A 13,475-nucleotide genomic window follows, 5' to 3' on the forward strand; every position below is an offset into this window, starting at 1 on the left:
TGCCCATGCAGGACCCAGCAATTGCGCAATAAGGTAACTGGCATGCTACTCTCCTCAGCTACTCCAGCAGCCCCTCATCACACGTACTTCTCATTTCTCTCTTCAGGCTCTGCTTGGTTATCGGTTAATAGCTTACAGACAGAAAGCTGCAGCGTTAATTACCATCGCTACCCATTGAGGCGAATCAAACCAAAACACTCAGGCTACCTAAAACCCAGAATACTATCTTCAACAATAAGAACAAAATGTAATGTGAAACAAACTGCTAACGGTTTTTGAGCAGGTCTTCCCAGTAATTCAGTCAGAGTCATGGGACAGACTCCGTTTTGGCATAGGAAAGTTGTGCAGATTCCTGTGCGTCCTCATTCCCGTGATGCTTTCCTGGGTGAAGGGCCTCAGGTTGGCAAGTTTGGAGGTCTGTGCTTTACACCAGTCCTTACCAATGCCGGAGAGCCTGCCCTATGGAAAGCAAGGGTGGGACAGCCCCTCAGTGTGCCTAATGAAGCCTCTCTTTTCAAATGCTCGCTACCCATTGAAATGCCCCTGGCTGACATTTCAAATAAATTGTTAAGAATAGGCCAACCGAGGTTATCGATGTTAAACCAAGTGAGCTATATGAGCCATTGCTACAGCTGTGCACTTCTTTGTTTAAAGGGAAATAAACATATTTGACCTTATTAGTCTGGTTCCTCTTCACCTCTGTGAACCTCCCCAGTGCACGGCAGCGACAGACCCTCCTTGAGGAGAGTTTCTACTGCTTGCCACAGAGGCTGGACATGATCTATTCAAATTCAGTTTGAAGGCAATACAATATATTCTCAGACATTCTTAACTTAGCCTTTTAAAGGAGTAGCTTGAAGTTTGATTACTGATCTGCCTTACATGTTTGTTTGGGTGTTTTTCTGGCTATTGGAACACTATTCTATGAAAATATTCTTAAATTCCAAGTATCCATATGTTACACAAATAAGCAATAAAAGGACTTTCCAAAGCAAGACAGTGCTAAGTATTGTGGCTGTAAATCACTGGCTATCAGAACGTCATACCATTATACAATATATCTACTATGAGTCACCCATTAAATAGTGTTCCAGTCAGAAACCTGGCACATGGGGGCTTGGGCTAAGATTAATGTTTTAATATACTTTTAAACCATTTACAGAACAAAATGTACACAGTTGCTCAGAGGGATCCTAGGGTTTTTATGTTACAAGAAAGCAAAACATGAAATTAAACAATGGGAGATATTTTTAACAGCATCTATGTCCATGTCTATGCTATAGCAAAGCAGCCAGCCCAGAATTGGACATTCCGGACAGGAATTAATACAGGTACCTCCGAACATCCTTGAGCCCCATCTGCCACAGTGATTGCTCTCCTGGGGCTGCAGCTTTGAACCCTGCAGCTCCCTGCACCAGGCTGAGCTCCCGCGGGGCTCCTGTGGCACATCCCACACTGTGCACGGGGTGCACAGCGGTAACACCACAGAGGGTGTGAGGCACAGCAAAATGCAGCTTTGTCACCTCCAGCAAGCTTGGTTTCTGAGCTGGGGTTTCTGGAGGGAGGCAGCTTTTCAGGAAGGCGTGGTAAGTATGAGCCTGGCTGCTGGCAGAGGGTTGTCAGAGAGGGACCTCAAGGAGGAGAGAGCAGGGGTGGTCAGGGTAGCCAAAAAGAGTAGTATAGGAACTACTCAACCTGCTCTCCATTTGGGCCAGAAACAGAGTCAGGGTGCTCACAAGGTCTGCTGCCATCTTCTGCCAGCTGCAGGAGGTAATCCCCAGTGAAATGGGGTAAGGGCTTCAGCTACTCCAAGCACCCCTCCTCCACAACTCTGATCCCCTTGCATTTATTACCCTTCTGTTTCAGGCTACTTCTGTTTGGTCTTAAATACCTTCAAGAGGAGCAGGGTGGCTGGGTCATGACTGAAAATGGGCAATAATATAGGTCTGCACAGCAGGCACTGAAAAGCAATAATATAGCACAGGTGGCATTCATCTCACCTAACCTGGATGTCTGACTTCACAGTATAGATGTTGGTTGCTGAAGCAATCCCTGGAGAGGAATAAGCACTCTGCATTTAATTCACCTGACCTGTTTTGGCCAGGTGTGAGGGGGGAGACTGGCCTCCTGGACTCAGGCACAGCTGCCTGCACTGGTAGTTCTGCCATTTAATCAGACAAATCCCAGTGAAGAAAATAGCTGTGGCAGTGTGGTACCAGGGAGATTATTGTGTTTTGGAAACATTATGATACTGTCCTTCTGAGGGCAATTCCTTTTGGAAATGTCCATCCTCTGAGGGATTTTGAAAAATCTACTTTCTGACCAATTCACACTCAAATTTCTCACATTTTAGGTAGATCCTTTTAGAAATACATGCTAAGGAAAACTTGGAGAGGAATGTCAAGTTTAATTTGAATTATCTTGAATGAGTAGTTGCTTCTATAACAGCAAAGTTTCTAAACACAATTGCTTTATATTCCCAGAGAGATATCAAAACCTAAGCTGCTTAAATGTGCTGCTCAAGTGGGAGGCCTTGTGTGGAAAGTGCAGGAACAGTTCATTAGGGGATGCCATGTTTGCACAGTGTAGAACAGAATCAACCAAAAAGGCAACTGTTAGCATTTGCACTTGTTGATCTGACATTTAAGAAGTTGCTACTTGACATTTTTCCATGCCTGTGCTTTTCGGGGCTAATGACATCTCATCTGTTCACCTTTCAGTCTCTCAGATGCATAAGAGACAGTGCAGTTGATAGAAATTTATGGTCACCTAGGTCCCACACTACATTTTTAGGTCATCTTCACTTTCTAGTTACAAACTTCTCCCATGTCTTGAGGAGAACTAAAGGGAAAAATAATAAAAAGCTTCAGTAAAGCATGGAGAATTGAATTAATGTCAGAACTCAATCAAGCACAACTCCACACCAGGAAAGACCAACAGACTTTCAGGGGCTGCTACAGCTCAGTTCTGAGGGTAAAATAAGTACACCTTTCCTGAGTAGCAGTTCTGAAGGCATGTCATGAATTTTAGCGAATCTGGAGTGGATCCACTCATTTTGCACACACAAGCAGTGTGTATTTGCTATGACAAGCTCGCATAAAAACCCCGGTGGCTGCACATGGCCACCGTGGCCAGACAGGAGAATTGCAGTCGATGACAGCAAGACCCAGGATGCTGAGAGTTTGTCAGTTTTGAAAACAGCTGTCCTGGGAGGGCTTACTTATCATTGCCACAACGGCAGAGCTTCAGGGTCCAGAGGCGGTGCAGATGCATAATGATAAGACAGAATGACAGGTTAAATCGGACTTTTCACAGAGACATTTAAATCTGCAATTTGGCCTCTGTGCCAGACATTTGGCCTCCATCCTTACTGCGGCTAAGCATGCAGGTACCGCTCATCCGAGCAGAAAAGATGCAACCTGAAAACCTGGGAACAAGCCCCAGGACCTGATGCCTTCAGCTTTGGGACAACAATGCATTTTGCAGTACAAAGTCCTTTCTGGAATCACAGTTCTAGAGGAAATGGCACTCTGCCTCCTATATAAGAGGCTGAGTGTTGGGATCGCACTGCTGAAATACCATCCACAGGATCTGATAGAGCCTGGATTATTTTGACATGAAATACCTGGGGACTGGTCTACATGAAAGCTATCATCCCTCCCTTCGTGGTGCTGCAACAGTTTTGAGAAACCTGAGCCTACTAATTGACACTGCTTTAAAAGAAGAGCAAACAACTGAAATGTAGACAGAATAATTCCTGAGGAAATATGAGGAAACCTGTCCCAAAATAAATACTTATTCTTAGACTCTCAAACCTCTTTTTTTCCCCTTCTGATGGCAGCTGTTAATTTGGTGGTGCCTTGAGAAAGTAACCATAATAATGTTGAGAAAGCTCAGATCTTTCTGAGAGATGGTGACTGACTGCCTTCTTTGCAGCCCACATTCAGTTGTTCCACATTAACCACAAATACTCTTCACAGAAGTGTCATTTATGAATGCTGTGAATGCCCTTTAATCATCCATACTTCCTATTCTGGGCATGGCATGCCACATCAGATCAGTGAATCTGACACCACCAGGATTACATGGTGCTTTGTTTCCTCCATTACTCTGAGATTTTTGAGAATATAAACAAGAATATAAAGACCTTGGGAAAAATGATGGGAATTACTGCTCTGTTTCATGCCATTTAGACCCTGACAGATCTGTCTTAAAATGAATGCAGATATTATTCCAGCCTGAAAATTTCTGAGAATTCTTTGAATATTGGCTGGTTCTGGATTCGCAACGTCCTTAGTCTACATTAATCTCATTGAACCTCATGGGAGGAGACTTGATCTTTCCTAGGATGGAAGAAGATATTCTGGTTTACATCTGAATTACTGCAGTGTTATGCCAGTGCAACCCAGTGATTTCAATGAGGGTAAAACTGGTACAGCACAGCCCTGGCACTGCCCATGAGCTTACTGTTGGCAGAAACTTCATTTGCAAATGGTTCGCCAGTATAAAACATCCTCATCCTCCTGAAGGTGAACACACATTCCTGAACCAAAGTCACAGTCATTCTCTGCCTCCAAGGAAGGTTGCACTGCCCTTTGCTCACAGGGGCAAGACACTGCCAGTGATCCTGCGCCAGCTGTGCCTGGGTGCCGGACCTGCAGAGCAGGAGATCCTGTCCCTGTGCATCCTGCACAAGTACTGCCTCATTTTCCTTGTCCCTGCGGCTTAGCAATACTGGACAGGACTGGTGAGGGGTTGTCTAGACAGCAAGTGCTGTTAGGAAGCAGAGAATTATACCCCGAGAAGTGCAATTCTGCTGATACTAGAGAAATGCAATGGCAGCAGGAGGGACTGTCCTCTCCATGTGTCAGTCCTGTTTTGTGGATGAGGGCAGAGGCAGACAGAGCAGGAATTTCCATTCCCTGTCACCTCCTGAGGTGACCCCCACTGTAAACATGTGCACATCAGGCACTGTGCTTGCCTGCACCTCTCAGGCTCAGCCATCACACCTATGAACCTCAGAAATGTTATATGGTGCTTTGTAGTCCAATTCAGAAATGCTCCTTAGCTGGGACACTTTCTCTCCAAACCTGAGCATTAGAGCCAAGCCTTCCTGTTCTCCCTTTCTTTCTATTGATTTCCCAATTACCACTGACATCCTTTGCGTGTAAAAAAAACCAAATAAAAAAGTAAATGGATCTTAAAAAGATGTTAGTGACCACACTGGTTCCTGTTTCAAAAGACAGTTTGTGACTCCTCTGTCCCGGTATAGAATTGGCTATGTCAGGAAAGAACTTGTGCCACTCAAATGCCTGCTCTTCTCTGCTTTACTGGTGAAAGCTAATGACAAGACAGATATCTGTCACAGGGGAAATAGGAGGGATGGGAGATGAAAGGTTGGCTTCATCAAACTGCTCAGGGGAAGGAAAACAAATGCGATTTGCGTATTTATTTGTAGATGACAAAAATTATTCTGGGGTACCTACAAGGTAAAAGCACAGCCTCAGTCCTTTGCTTGTAAATGATGAATTAAAGGCTTTGGTTCACTCTCCCACAACAGGCACTTTTGCTCCCTGTTTTACTTTGGAGCTGAACAAAAAATGCCAGTTTCACCACTGAACATGCTGTGGTGAGACACAAAGCTGATGGAAACCCTTTGACTTCAGTGGCACGGGTGTAACTGGAGACTGACTTTGGCCCTCTTCGACCTACATAAAAGCAAGTAATACATTTTATTCTCTCCGGGCCATCTGTGCTGAGCCAGTTTGTCCTAGTGAAGTCAATGCACAAATATCACAGAATCATAGAATGCTTTGGGTTGGAAGGGACCTTTAGAGGTCATCTAGCCCAACTCCCCTGCAATAAGCAGGGACATCTTTAACTAGATCATAAAATAATCTGCAAATACACAACATTTTCACAACTTGTAAATTCACAAATATACACTGGGCCCAAACCTTATTCCTATATCTGAGACAGCAGAAGGGCAATGTTTTAAACAGCCAGTTGAACCCTTCATTAGACAAAGGGCTCCTAGGCAAGATTATGACAGGTTTCACAAAAACACTGACCCTCTTTTACCGTAGAAGGCACACGAGAAGACTCAGGAGACATGACCACTAGGAATTGGCTAGTAATTCTCTGCTAGATCTCTGTTCTTTGATTATTTATGATACTCTAGAATAGCTTTGAGTCACCTCTTTGGGGCTAAACTGGCTGCGTTGGCCCCTGTAAGTAATCCAGTGGAAACAGGATGGAGGAACAGATGTACTAAGATGAAAGACTTTGGAGATGCTTTGAGAGTGACAGAAAAGCTCTGGAAATAGTTACTTTAATAAAGAATCAAATTAATTTAACAAGAATGGAGCCTCCTGAAGCTCTACCCCGAGCATAATACATGAAACAACTCAGAGGATCAAAGTGCCCTTCTCCTTCATGGAATTCCACTTTTGCTGCTTCCAGTGGAGGCTGCACTGTGAGGACTGCTGGGACTACTGAGGCAAACACAAGTCACACGGGGCAGCATTTTTGCCGTTCTTCTTCACTGGTATCAGCTATGGGCCCCTCATTTGAGAAAAATATGTTTTAACACACACACACACACACACACACACACACACCAGCTCTGCCAGGCTACATCAGAAGGAATCGAAAGCAACAAGAGATGAGGAAGGTAACATATGGTAAAAAGACCTAAAATTAACACTGTTCCTGAAATGCTGTGAATCTCCTTTGTTTTCTTGGCTCTAATTCCCTGTCTAATCCTTTGAGAATAGGGGAAGTCAACAGTATCGTAACCCCGTAAATCACAGTAACCACCCTTTATACACTCTTCATCTTCCCACACAGCTCAACTTTGTATTTGCACTTTTTTACAGCAATAGGGAGGAAAAACTAATATATTTGGACAGTCAGGACTTTCACTTGAATTAGTCAATGATGAGATAATTTATAGTGTTCTAGTGTCCATGAGGATACTAATTTTTTTAATATTACTACTACCATGGCCTTGTTTTAAAGACTGTACTGCTAGTGGACACCAGCTTCTCTTGGTCTCACTAGTAATGCTTAGTGGGAAGCAGCTTAGTGGTTTCTCCTGAAGGCTTGCTTCTTACCAAGAGATGGGCTTCAGGCAGTACAGATAGACCTAGTGCCCTTTGTATCCCACCTCATGCCCACAGTGACAGTAACTTTTCAGTGAGAGTGAAATGCTTGTGCTGCTGGCCCTGCTAGAGGCAGAGATTGCATGCTGCACCACCAGCTAGAGTGGTAAACCCTGGGTCTTTAGAGTATATCTACATCTACACGAGGAGGCAAGAATAGGCTTCAGTGTATCATACTCCATGTCCAAAGCACTTTCCACCTCAGCAAGAGCTGAGTTACAGGTAGTGCTAATGGAAAGGACAGCGTCAGGCTCAGCCCAGCCCGCACCAAATCTGTCCTTGTTAAAAAAATGAGATCACGCTGCTTGTAATAAAAGATGGATTGCTTTGGGTTCTCCCTGACCAGCTCTGCTGCTGTAACCGTGCAAGAGGGGGTACAAATTGTTAAACATTAAGGCTTAAATAAGCTGTGTGGCAGAGAGCCATAGATTTTACAGCGATATTAGAGCATGCCTGAATGGATGCTGGGTCCTTACTCTCCGATATACCATGGCCAAGCATGAGAGGCCACACAGGGCTCCCAGGAGCTCCCAGTGGAGCACTGGCCCTTGCTATGAACTCTACGAAACTGCAATTAAAATTGAAACTTTCATATCATACAATGCCAGAAGAAAAGGAGAAACGAGTACATGAAAAGTGAAGAGGCTACAGAAGAGCCTGGAGAAAGAAGAGAACAGACATTATCTCCACTAGAACAGGAAAGTGGTAAAAATGCAGTAAGATCTCTTAAAGCTTTTCTGGATGAGTTTCCAATTACTGAACAATTACTGATTTGTGACCAAACTTAGTTCCATCTACAAACATATTTATATTGGTGCCCATGGAGCTGATCAATTATTCAGTTTCTCATTAGCAGAGCTATCCCTCCAGTCATTAGCTGTGTATTCCTTTACCCCCATCAGAATTGAGTATTAAAATTACTAGTCTTGTGGAATACAAAAAAATGAAGAATACAGATCTGATGTGCAAGACTATATTAAAAGATTAGGCAGCAAGAGTTTTATTTATATTTCCATGGTTTTTAATGGAGAACATAATGTGCTGTTCACAGATCACCCTTCTTCTGTGGGTCAGTCTCATTTAAGAAGGTGATAGAACATACCCCTTCCTATAAAATCTGTTCCAGTAACAGCATAATTAATGCAGTTGCTACTTTAGATACAACATGCAAAAAATTAGCTCATGTAACATTTTTCAATATATGTAAATAAACGTTCATACATGTGTCCTGGTTTGTTGGGGTTTTTTTTGTTCAAGTGTCTCTGAACCTTTTTCATTGCTTCTTTGCTTCTTGTATGGCCACCTGAGCTCACATCTTTCTCTTCCATCATTTCAGATCCAGAAAAATGAGAGAGAAAGAGACAGAGGGAGAAAATTATAAAACCAGAAAGCAGGAAAAAAAGGAGTTAAAAAAAACAAATTAAGATACATTGAAAAAGTGGCTTGACTTACCATTTTACATGAGCAGAATGATTATCAAAGGGTTTAACTTTGTGCAGCAAACTATACGCGAGTAAGGATGCAGTACGACCTCTCCTCATGTAAACGATGCTTTGGATTGTTTCACATCTTTTCTGTCTGGATACAGGGAGAATGTGGGTGTCTTGGTGTTAGGGATGAATTTCCTCTCTTGCTCCTCCTGTCTTTTCTCTTTGTTATTTAATAAAACCTTCTTTCTTCTTTCAAAATTGCATGGATTTGTTGATATCTTCATAAATATGTATTCACTGTAAGTATTTTCCCACAGCATTGCATATTTAAAATCTATTGTGAAACTTTATGCAGGAAAAAAAAAATCAGGAGCTACTGGGGTGGAAGCACATTTATTATTTCACAGAATAGATACCACCAACTTCATCTCTGTATATGGCCATTACATACGGGAGATCTGTGACTCTGAAAATCTTTCTAGACTCTTCAGTATTTCTGTATATATTGCAGGTAGAAGCCACACACACGAGCCTGTGAAGCTCAGAAGAAGCACAGGTGGAAAGTAGATAAATGCAGCAAACTACAGAAAGTCAGAAATAGTCACCTTAAAATGGACTTAATAAAACAGAGGGTGCAGTAGGGATAGAAAAAAACCCCAGGCTTTATAAGCCTTCATTTGCTCTGTTAATCAGCATTAAAATGAAAGTATTATGGCAATCTACCTGGTGGAATAAGTAAATTTTTGCATAAATTCTTCAAATCTTCATATGCTCCTATGGACACTATATGTAATTTCATCATGTGTTAAAAACTTAGCCCTGGCCGTTCATTTTCTTTTCCCAGTCATGTATTTACAAGTTTATTAAGTTATTAAAATAACAGAATACGCTTTATAGTAATGTTGGGAGACTTTGAACATATTAGCAGGTCATCACCTCACCTCTTTTTTTTTCTGATTTCTCTTTTAAGGAAGGGAAATCTAGAAAGTGGGGAAAGACCAATTAGTGAGTGTACCCTCATCCTGTACTTGGCTGCAGAACAAAAACGGGAGACTCCAGGTCTTCTAACCGCAAGTTTTGTACCTTGCCTCTAGACAGCAATTCACTGCTGAGCTAAAGGCATGAAAAAGTGATTTGGAAGAAGAAAGGGCTTTGTTCGTCAAAGCTTGTACTTAGCTAACTAGCTGCAGCTAGGTTTGCTACACAGCTGTATTCGGTAACGTCAGTGGAAGGGCGCCGGCTTGGGCAATTTCCATGCCTGTATTCAGCACTAAGGGTTCTCTTCATAGTTTGGCCTGAGACCTGAAAGCTGAGTGTGGACATGAACCTCTGCACTGCTCTGGGGCTCCACAGACTCCAAAGGTAGACACTTATGTAATTTCTATACTGTCTGTTGCCATAGCAACAGAGGTTGGGGTTTTCATCAAGTGATGCTCAGTGTGCCGGTACCCATCCTGTGGCTATGTGGCTCTACCGAAGCCTCTGAGAGCTTTGTCATTGACTTCACTGGGGTCAAGATTTCACTCCAAATAAAGATCCAGCCCAAAGGCACTAGATACAGCTTTTTAATGAAATCTTAGAGCACAAGAGTCCTTGCTGCAGCCTCAACTTTTAGTTTAAAGCACTTCACTTCAGATAATTTACTTCTGCTGTCAGGAAGTACCACTCTTAACCCTGAGGTAATGATCTTGCTTCAGTTTAGGTGCCTAATATCATGTGCCAGCTTTTTATCTTCAAATATCAAGTGTATTTTCACTGCATCTCTTTCACAGGCTACGTAGGTATGATGCTATGCAGTAAGGAGAAACAAAATGTGTGATTTTTTAATTACTCTTCTGCTCTTCTATTTTTTAATCTCCAGATGGTCCCTGGAACTGGTGATGTTTTCTTTAGTCTATATATTTCCTGCTTTAATTATCTTACTTAACCAGCACACGTTTGAGAGACACACACGTGATCAGATAATATCAGGTGCTAATGTTTAATTGCTTTCACAAAATTAGAAGCAGATAAATGGTTGAACCGTAATTGAACGATCTTATTAGAAGACAAGCTGATTGGTGTTGTGACATAACTTGAGAGATTCCCAGGCTTGCATTAATTTCGTATCAGCCGGGGCTGCTGTGACGATGGCAAGCACAACGTGGTTGCTCTGTTAGAGAGCAAGATCCGAGTGGGGTGACTGAGATCTGCCATACATCAGCATTTGTGACAGTTGTGTCGCTATCTAAGAGCAGAGAAGCAAGCTATTCCTTTGATTTACCACCTCCCAAGAAAAAAAATGCAGCAAACAGTCCTTTCAGGGGGATTTCGAAAAAAAGACGTATCCCTCTCCAACCCAGCCCCTTCCCAGCATGTGCGTCTGTGAGAAAGGACAAGTGGCCACCAAGAGCACTGGTTGCTTCGGGGGCGTTGTTGGGAAATGCCAGGTAGGTAGTGCCAAGAGCAGTGGGGATCTGACACACATTTATATGGATGGGCTGGCTGAAGCAAGTCCGAGCCTTCTACCTCTTGTACCAAATTCAAGTATTTTTATTGCTTGTTGAAAGATCTGAACGAAGTTGAGTGAAATTCTCAGAATCTGCACCCTGTTTTACCAGATGGCTGCCATTAACCAGTGAATGGGAATGTCTGGTTTTGGCGTGGGTGTAGTAATTTTACCTCGGTGTTAAGATGGAGAGGAGTCATGCAGTACTTACGGGATCCCTTTTTACAAGGCCTGGGTTAGGCACAACAGCAATGAGGTGGGCAATTGTAAACACGGAGTTCAGCACATAAGAAAAAAACAAATTCTTATGCAGTGTTATCCTTTGGCAGCTGAGGCTCCTGAAAAATATGTAGCACACGTTGTAAATTAGTATTTTTCTTCTGATGTCACTTTAACAAGCTCTTTCTGGCAACAGTCTCTCAAGAATGCCTTTTGGCAAGGCGTAATCAGAATGCCTTGCACTGCAGCCATAACCTCTGACAAATTTTTGGTTTTGTTTTTACACCTGTTTAGTACCACATGCTTTTTAGACCATGTTGTAAAGAGCCATCCAGCTACATTCTCAGACCTTGATGCCTTTCTTTATTTTATGGCAATCAAGATATTAAGTGGTGAAGCAGAACCCTGAGAATTTAGATGCGCATGATACAACTAATGAACATCAGGAATAGTGCTTTATAAGTAGCTGTTCCCTGGAGATTCGATTTCTCAAATATTCAGATGAAAATATTTGCTACTTTAGGAATTAGTGGTGAGACATGATGGGAACTTTGGGCAGGAATCCCCTCAAATTACAGGGGGATTTGGGTTGGTATCCTGCATGTTTTTAACTGCAGCTGAGATGCCAAACTAGAAGAGGTTGTTTTCCTGCTCAGAAGGAGCAACAACCTTTTTCTGAAGGGCTAATTTTGGGGAGGGTAGGATTCCTGCTATTGCAGGTAGCAGAATTTCACAAAAAAAGTTCACAGGATTCTTGTGCAACCAAATCATGACTGTGGTTTCATACCTGAACTGTCTCCCCTTTCTAATTCATACCCAAATCCTCATGGCACCTCCCCAGCTACCCCTGACTCAGAGAACAAGGCCCCTGCAGCGTTTCATGCCCCGGAGCACAGCCCAGAGCTGGCAGGAGGTGATTGCAGGAAGGCAATCATGGAATTTTTAGATAACACCTCGATGTCTGTATTCAGTGATCACTGAGAGCAAGCAGGCAGAACGGACAGGTAAAAACCAGCTAAGAGCAAATATCACTGTCTCACTGAGGCAAGCCTCCCCCTCGGCAAGAGGAGTCTTTTGCAGTCTGGAACGGAGCACAGGCTGTGATGTTCCGATGCTCTGCATGTGGAGGCTAGCACAGAACGCACTTTCTTTAAAAACAGAGAACCTAATATAACCAACTGAACTCTTTTCTGCTTATTTTGCTTGTTTGTTTGTTTATTTGTTTTCCTCTTTTAGCCCCTTGGACACCTGCCACTTATTCTTAGTTCTCCTTACACCTGTTTTCTGAGTCATTGGATGGAATTTGTCCTTCAGCTTGAGGTCATCTTTCTGGTTACGGTCATCATCACCATGTAATGCTCATCAGTTTTGTTGACCTCCCTATTTACCAAGACACCTTCTCTGGTTCAGGATGTCTGTGAGATGCAGGTCCCGGGGGCTAGGAATGAGAGTATCACTTGCCCTGATTTTGTATTCTTCCTTTAGCATCATCTATTGGCGGCTGTTGAGCACAGATATGGGGCTAGGCACTCTTTCGGTTTCATCCACTATAGGACAGGGTATTGGGCAAAACAGATGGTTCTTTGGAGCTATTTTTCCTACGCTGTGTTCTTGTGCTTACTCCATCTGTATTTGCCCCCATCACAAACCCAACCTCATGTTCCTTTTCTCCTCCTAAGCTCTGGTGGTATTTGTCCAGTCCTGATTCTTCCTTTCTCCCCATTCTCCATCACTATACTTTGCCTATGAGCCCACTTTTCTTGGGACACTATCATGTGCCCATCTCCCTCTGTCTTTCTCTTGCAGTCCTGGGAACAGGACTGGTGCAATGCCAATCCTGTTCCCAAGAAATAAAATTTTCACCTCATGGCCACAGAGATGCAGACACTTGTCTCTCCAGCTGCCTCTCTACATGACTACCAGTACAGAGAGACAGTCTTCTGTGATAATCTCTGCCAGGTACTGGTACCTCCACTCTCATTCCTGTCCTTCCTCACTGCTCCACTTGACTTCTGCCAGTCTTACTCCTCTATTAAATTGGACTGTCCTTTGCTGCATGTTGCTTTCATCTGCTGTCCAAGCTCCTTTCCCTGCCTGCTTTCCTCTCTTAGTTCTACTCCTGCATTGCTCTTCTACTTTCCTCTCTGTATTCCCCACCTTTTTTACTTGACTCCA

At 43.1% G+C, this 13,475-nt stretch overlaps 1 protein-coding gene across 1 annotated transcript in view; it reads right to left on the reverse strand.

Annotated features, from left to right (window-relative positions):
• CALCR (calcitonin receptor) overlaps positions 1 to 13,475 on the reverse strand; it is a 72,565-nt gene that overhangs the window by 26,969 nt on the left and 32,121 nt on the right. The window contains exon 6 of the mRNA XM_009641860.1: positions 11,293 to 11,419. Within this exon, the coding sequence (XP_009640155.1) occupies positions 11,293 to 11,419 (127 nt within the window). The remainder of the gene's footprint in view (positions 1 to 11,292; positions 11,420 to 13,475) is intronic.

This window comes from Egretta garzetta, unplaced genomic scaffold (assembly GCF_000687185.1).
Source record: "Egretta garzetta isolate BGI_Z169 unplaced genomic scaffold, ASM68718v1 scaffold30, whole genome shotgun sequence".
Lineage (NCBI taxonomy): Eukaryota > Metazoa > Chordata > Aves > Pelecaniformes > Ardeidae > Egretta > Egretta garzetta.